This window comes from Olea europaea, chromosome 22 (assembly GCF_002742605.1).
Source record: "Olea europaea var. sylvestris chromosome 22, O_europaea_v1, whole genome shotgun sequence".
Lineage (NCBI taxonomy): Eukaryota > Viridiplantae > Streptophyta > Magnoliopsida > Lamiales > Oleaceae > Olea > Olea europaea.
This window is the reverse complement of record NC_036258.1, coordinates 4,501,354-4,508,812: the sequence shown is the minus strand read 5'-3', so window position 1 is coordinate 4,508,812 and position 7,459 is coordinate 4,501,354. Positions and strand designations below refer to the sequence as shown.

At 35.5% G+C, this 7,459-nt stretch overlaps 1 protein-coding gene across 1 annotated transcript; it reads left to right on the top strand.

The window, feature by feature from the left end:
- The first annotated feature begins 566 nt into the window (after window positions 1-566).
- On the top strand, window positions 567-7,178 carry LOC111371453 (glutamine synthetase leaf isozyme, chloroplastic). Its single transcript, XM_022993450.1, has 14 exons — window positions 567-820; window positions 2,206-2,473; window positions 2,728-2,767; window positions 2,859-2,962; window positions 3,049-3,097; window positions 3,311-3,417; window positions 3,543-3,630; window positions 3,846-3,974; window positions 4,072-4,146; window positions 5,456-5,509; window positions 5,597-5,634; window positions 5,779-5,938; window positions 6,026-6,086; window positions 6,701-7,178. The coding sequence occupies exons 2-14, from the start codon at window positions 2,220-2,222 to the stop codon at window positions 6,838-6,840; spliced, it is 1,299 nt and encodes a 432-aa protein (XP_022849218.1). The 5' UTR covers window positions 567-820; window positions 2,206-2,219; the 3' UTR covers window positions 6,841-7,178.
- The last annotated feature ends 281 nt before the right edge of the window (window positions 7,179-7,459 follow it).

The window sequence follows — 7,459 nt, the reverse complement described above, 5'->3', positions numbered from 1 at the left end:
TATCTATCCTAGTTCGGTCTAATTCTCATATTTTCACCTCATGTAGAACCAGTGGATCTATCTTTACAATTGTCAATAAGAATCGATTCGATCTAGTTATTGGGGAACTCATATAGGACTCCTCAATGTCTACCCCCAATTACAATTGTTCTAAATATTCTACATGTTCATTAGCAAGAGGTTAGACCATATTTTCTCCTTCTAAGTTCGTAAATTATTTCTTTTTTGATATGTATTTATTAAATATCAATATTATGAAAATTAGATCAAAAGGATGTCTCAAATGAGAAAAACATCAGTCATCGGTATGAATTAGGTAAAAACCCGAAAACCCGAAAATATGATTAATATTGATTGTTCGACTTTGACTTACACTTAGATTAGTCAAACAAGCTCTTAATTCTTGACCTTTTACTTTTCCAAGTAGGAATTTTATATGCAAGTTTTAAGTTTGAGCCAAATTAAAGAACCATATTAAATGATGTAAACCGGTTTGAGTTAGCATTTTAACAGCATTGTTGATTCCTTGTTCTTCATCTATGTTTATTATTCCAACGCAGATGTTAATCAGAGAAACCCTTATCTCAAATTGTTTTATAATGGCAGCTTTTGTTGATAACTTCAAAGAGCCCAAAAACTATTTTCCTCCACTCAAAACACACCCCTATCTACCAAGGAGAGGACACTAGTCTTTGTATTTCTTTATAACACTTCGTGAACATTTAACCCACTCACCCTTCTACCTCTCACTCCCTCTCTCCATCTGGTTGAAGTCCAGTTTTTGCAGTAATCATTCAAGACGTTGTCTTGCAGTTATCAGGTGGGTACTTCTCTTTCATCCATTTGATGTTTTGATGATTTCAAGAAAGAGGAAAATAAGTGCTTTCCTTAGAGATTTTGGTGTTTTTTAGTGGTGCGTGCGGAAAGTTTACTTATTGATGTTATTTTCGTATCTTCGACCTTTATATTTGCTATTTACCTGTATGAACTCAATCCATTGAATGGTCTTTTTAATGTAGTGGCTTTAATTTCTTCACTGAATTATAGTTTGATTAACGACTTACTGGCCATTCAGAATGAATATACTGCACTTATTTGAATTTAAGAGGTGTAAGAGTAGGTTGCGATGCGCTTGGTGGTCCTGCTGCTCATTGGAAGAGGCCAACGCACGCGGACTTTTTTAAAGGCCAGGATGGAAGCATCAGGACCTCTGCAAAGGGGATGATCCGTCCCATTTTATATCCCTACATGGATCATCAATGATTCAATTGCTATTTTATAGTGTGAATTAACCAAAATTAAATTCTTTGTACGTAATAAATAAGTTGCTTAACTCTTTTGAACAATATTTTGGTCAATTCCATTTGTTGTAAATTGTAATATTTTAAACACAAAGAAATCTTTTCATTTTCAAATTTGTAATCTCGACAACTTGTAGATACAGATTAAGAATAATATGCAACAGCAATGAAATGGTAATAAATCAGCCTAAAGATTCATAGTGGACGTCGAAGTGAGTTTCTCTTGAAGCAGTAACGCATTGATCTCCAGGCAAGGCGGAAGGTCCATCTTTCAGGGCCAGGGATGAGAATCAATTGAATGCTAACATTGGGCCAGCGCTAATAGGCTGAGGTGTAAGCCGTTTATTGGAGCCTGGCCCTGATTGATCAGCTTAACCTGGGAAGTGCTGATAATCAAGGTAGGAACCTTGTTGTCAAATGGATGTTTGGGACTCCTAGCCCCGTGACCAAAGACGGGGTTCATTTCCCACTGAGTGATAGGTTGACTCTTTTCTTTAGTAGCCAATGCAATAATCCTGACAAAATAATTGAGCTTTAGTTTCTTGTAGTGTATGGAGGTACTGCAAGATTAGATGCATGATGAAAGACGCTAACAATTCTAAATTCTAACCAACAAAAGTAAATAAAAGATCAGCATAAGGGGATCAAAACGATTGATTCATCTTGTGTGCTCCTCCATATATCTTTTCTTGAATGGTTTTCTTTTTATAAATACCGTGTCTTCTTTAAAGGCAAAGTTACATTAGACAGGACCAACCTAATAATTCTTTCTCATGCCCAATATGGTAAGCATGATCCTACATTATAATTTTACTTCATGCAATTAAATACTTTTTTGTGTAGCATTATAATATTTACTTCATCAAATGGAAGTTTCTTATTCACACCGTTTTCAACTTTTCAGGAGGGAGGTTGAAAATGGCACAGATCTTGGCTCCTTCTGCACAATGGCAGATGCGAATTGCAAAGAACAGTGCAGATGTGAACCCATTGACAATGAAGACATGGAGCTCTATTGTTATGAAACAAAACAAGAAAGGTTCTGTCAAAAGTTCGGGAAGATTTAAAGTGTGTGCTCTCCAGTCTGACAATAGCACTATCAACCGTTTAGAACAGCTGCTAAATTTGGATGTAACTCCATACACTGATAAGATCATTGCTGAATATATTTGGTATGTATTCTTTCCAAAAGTTCCATATTGCATGTTACCTTTCAGGAAAAAATGTTCCATATTGCATGTTAAATTCCTTATATTGACATCCTTTTTTGTTTGTTTATATATTTTAGGGTAACCAAATAAAAAGTTTACTGAAAAAGTGAAATCATAAATGTCGTACCAGTCAATATTTTTTTTAAAGCTAACTGTAAAATTCTTTTGTGGTCTTGCTTGTGCACCATGACCATGGTTTTTCTTATCCATAACAGGATTGGAGGATCTGGAATTGATGTGCGTAGTAAGTCAAGGGTACGCACTGATGATTTGTTTCTGTATCTGCAACGCGTTGGTAATAATAATGCATCTGTTCTCATATGTATTTTCTTGTTCTAATTTCCAGACTATTTCAAAGCCAGTCAAACACCCTTCTGAGCTTCCAAAGTGGAACTACGATGGATCGAGTACAGGACAGGCACCTGGAGAAGACAGTGAAGTTATCCTATAGTAAGATCAAGTGCACATGGCGTTCATCCACGTTTCTAAGTTACTTTCTCCTATTGAGCTTAAATCTATTTGAATTTTCTCTTCAGCCCCCAAGCGATCTTCAAAGATCCATTCCGTGGTGGTAATAACATCTTGGTGAGTTTATCCATTTGGCCATTTGTGTTTCATTTTGCTTGGCTACTATTGAATTTCACGGAAATGTGTTCTTATGTACTAACATCTTGGTGAGTTTATCCACTTGGCCATTTGTGTTTCATTTTGCTTGGCTACTATTGAAATTCACGGAAATGTGTTCTTACATACTTGAGGCACACTTCTCAAATGTAATAAAAATGCGGCTTGAAACAGGTCGTATGTGATGCATATACACCAGCAGGTGAGCCAATTCCAACAAACAAGCGACACAGAGCTGCTCAGATTTTTAGTGACCCGAAGGTTGTTGCTGAAGTCCCATGGTAATCTTTCTTTCAATTTTTTCTGTCCCACAAAAATCTTTCCTCACATTTCCAAAACAGACTTGAAAGGCTTAGAAAAGAATCTGAATATTTTTTTCTAACATTTTATTTTCAACTTGAATAAGGTATGGTATTGAGCAAGAGTACACCTTGCTCCAAACAAATGTGAAATGGCCACTGGGTTGGCCTGTTGGAGGCTACCCTGGTCCTCAGGTAATAATGTTTCTGCAGTTAGGCAAATTTTAATATTCCGTATAGAATTTTGTTGCTTACATCAACTTTTTTACCCCTTTCTGTTTTTCAAAGGAAGAGATTATGCCGATAGATAAACAGAATGCTCTTAAATCTACGAAATGGACAAATTTTACAAGTTCTAATGACATATATGACCAATTATTTGACAATTTCACTGTTTGGGGAATTTTTAGGGCCCTTACTACTGTGGTGCTGGGGCAGACAAGTCATTTGGTCGTGACATATCCGATGCTCACTACAAGGCTTGCCTGTATGCTGGAATTAATATTAGTGGCACCAATGGAGAGGTTATGCCTGGACAGGTCTGTTTCTTCAACTCTTCGTCTTTCTTGAATGAACATGAATATCAGTTGCAATCCTCTAATAAAACATTGGCGACCTGTTTGATGCTTTCTACAGTGGGAATTTCAAGTCGGTCCCAGTGTAGGAATTGAAGCTGGAGATCACATCTGGTGTGCTAGGTATCTACTTGAGGTATGTTTTTGTTAGTTTATATACTTGTTAAAGATCTTGTTTCTACAGTATTCATTCTGATCTGCTATAATACACTGACATGGACACGAGTATCCGACACGTGTAAACTAACACGTTTTTTAAAAAAAAAAAAAATACTGACATGACATGTCGACATGTTGATTAAATTCTTTAAACTTCTTTATTTATAGATAAATTTATTTTTATATTTGTTATTAATTTTCTTGTTGAAATCTTTTAAAAACGAGCATACTTATATGTTATTTACTTATAACTTTGGATTAAAAATATTTAATATTTCTAATAAAAAAGAAAAATGATCACGTTAGAATGTCCAAGGAGTGTCGATATCCGACACGTGCTGACACGTTACCCTAATTGAAGTGTCTGAGCAATAAAGCCGATCTACTATTTTATTAGAATTACATGAAGTACATAGAGGGTCATTTCAACTTATATATCAACGTAAACAAAATGGGGGTCATTCTTATCATGAAACCATAAGGGCACGTACTGTATGCAGTATTAGATAGGGCTAGACGATATAGCTGTTTTTTCGACCTTAATATTATCTATTGTCTTCTACTATTCAATCCACATTATCAAACATTCCATAAGTGCATGATAGAGCTGTAGTATTTTTTGGTTTCTTGATTGAAGTACGTCTTTTGAGTCAACACAGAAAATCTGCATGAGCATGTTTTGTTAATATTTGTGGTTCCATCTTAAAAGGCTCACCTTACAAAGAGGAGTAGCTAAAACCCTTATAAGTTGGTATATATTTCTATCCTTATTCGATGTAAGATTTTATCTTTTAGCATGTTCCCGCAAGATGGTGACTCGTTTGAGCAAGCCAATTTTGAAATTCGTGTGCTTTTTTTGAGTTTTAATCGGATTGAATTGCTCGTTGGAGTTTAGTGGGCTCTGATATCATGTTAAGATTTGGGGGTCCATTTTAAAAGGTCAATCTTGTTAAGAAGAGTAACTCAATTCTTTATAAGTTGGTCTATATTATCATCTTTATTTGATGTGGGAATTATCTCTTAACATGCTCTCACGAGATGGTGGCTCGTTTGAGCAAACCAATTTTGAAATTTGCATGCTCATTTTATTAGTCTTAATCGGATCAAATCGCTCTTTTGAGTTTAATGGACTCTGATACCATGTAAAGATATGATATTCTATTTTAAAAGGTTAACCTTATTAAGAGGAATAACCCGAACCCTTATAAGTTGATCTATATTTTCATCTTTATTCGATTTATCCCTTAATACGTTTATGATGTTTTCACAATTAAATATCTTTATAGAGAATTACTGAACAAGCTGGAGTTGTTCTCTCACTTGATCCTAAACCAATAGAGGTATTGTTGACTTCGTTTCAATAAATTTATTTTTCTTGATTTGTAAGATATGGGAAGTCTAATCTACGAGTACACTGGAATTTCCAGGGTGACTGGAATGGCGCTGGATGCCACACCAATTACAGGTATTCAATTATTTTGTTAATATTAGGTCAAGTATAAGCCTAATGTGTTCCAGTATACAAGTTCAAGACAAGTCGACAACTTCAATAATATGCTTGCACCTTTCACCAAGATGCAATAATTTGTCTAATTATATGAATTCACAGCACAAAGACTACGAGAGAAGAAGGAGGATTTGAAGTAATAAAGAAAGCAATTTTGAATCTCTCTCTTCGCCACAAAGAGCATATCAGTGCTTATGGAGAAGGAAATGAGAGACGGTTGACAGGAAAGCATGAAACTGCCAGTATTGACACATTTTCATGGGTATAACCAATAGTTCTAAACGTAGCATCTTTAGAAAGATAACTTGTTTTCTGACTTCTTACTTATATTCTCTGCCAAAACTTGCAGGGAGTTGCTAATCGTGGTTGCTCAATTCGTGTGGGGCGTGACACTGAGAAGGAGGGCAAAGGTACCCATGATTAAAATTACCCTTAATTGCTCTTTCCACACCTCCCGGATTTTGGTGACAGGCAATATCAAAAAAATAAAAATAAAAATTCCTGCCTGTCGTCTTGCCCTGTCCAATTATTCATGTGAAACATGTGCTTAGTGTACTAATGAGTTCATCATGCTTCTACTATACAAAACACCGTGATTCATTAATTTTGAGAGAACCAATAGTTTGACAGAGAAGAGTAGATTTATTTACAAGCAAAATAAAGAAAAATTACATCTTCACTGTCAACAGATCCGACTATCACACTACTGATAAGATGTTCCTCAAACCCATGAGTTTTGAATGGTAAAAATGACAAAAGTTCTTGTTGAACCACCTTATCTAAAGCTTAAATTCTTAGAGATTGAATTTGTTTTTTTCATCGAACTTGTAATACGTGCACAATATTTATAAATGGGCAATAATGAGAAACAAATCAGGATCTTTTTTGTGATCTGATAGAAACACCTTGTCTTAAAGTTCAAATTTTTACAGAGATGATAATTTTTTTTATTTAAATTGTTTCTTCACGAGTTCTATTGGAAGCCATCCTGCTTATCAATCACGGTTATTTTCTTTCGTTCTAGGTTACCTGGAAGATAGACGTCCAGCTTCAAACATGGATCCCTACGTCGTGACTTCATTACTTGCCGAAACTACTCTATTATGGGAACCAACACTCGAAGCTGAAGCCCTTGCAGCACAGAAGCTGTCGTTGAAGGTGTAGGCCGTTTGATGTTAAGGTACCTGTGCTTGAAGAGAATACATGGCACCATTGAGTTCACAGGCACAGAGTTCGTTCCCTTTTCATCGATCCCTTTCAAGAAATCTTTGTAAATAAGGAACCTAAAATTAGCAATGGCCACCCTTGAGCTTGAAAGATGGTCCCTTGAATTTGAGATTTGTAGGGATTTTTTTTTAGCTTTCACGAATATCTAGGAGAAGTTTCAAGCTATTTTGCTTTGCCATTTGCAATGGCATTGCTGTGAAGACTTATTTATTTATTGTCGCAAGTTTAATCATTCAATAAATTCTTCTTCAATCAAGAATGTCTTAAATTTTAAATGTGCGTTCTTTAACATCTTTAGTTTAGATCAAGTCGTTCGATGTGGAATTAGAGCAGGTAAAAATCTTTATTAAAGCCTTATCGTTCTAGAAATTGTGCACTTATCGTACGTTCAAGAAAAAAAAATTGACATGCATGTGAGGTGTATTGAAAATTAAATATATATTAATTATGTATTTTTATATGATAGCTTAAAGTCAGCCGGCCTTCCGGAATCGGGGTGGGGTTAAGCAACCGGGACGGGACGGGATCCATGCTCCCGCCTGACTATTATATTTTA

Coding starts and splice junctions, on each gene's coding strand:
- LOC111371453 (XM_022993450.1), top strand. CDS start 2,220: ATGGCACAGATCTTGGCTCCTTCTGCACAATGGCAGATGCGAATTGCA. Junction 3,098..3,310: donor GTGGTGGTAATAACATCTTG/GTGAGTTTATCC, acceptor GGCTTGAAACAG/GTCGTATGTGATGCATATAC. Junction 5,635..5,778: donor GGATGCCACACCAATTACAG/GTATTCAATTAT, acceptor ATGAATTCACAG/CACAAAGACTACGAGAGAAG.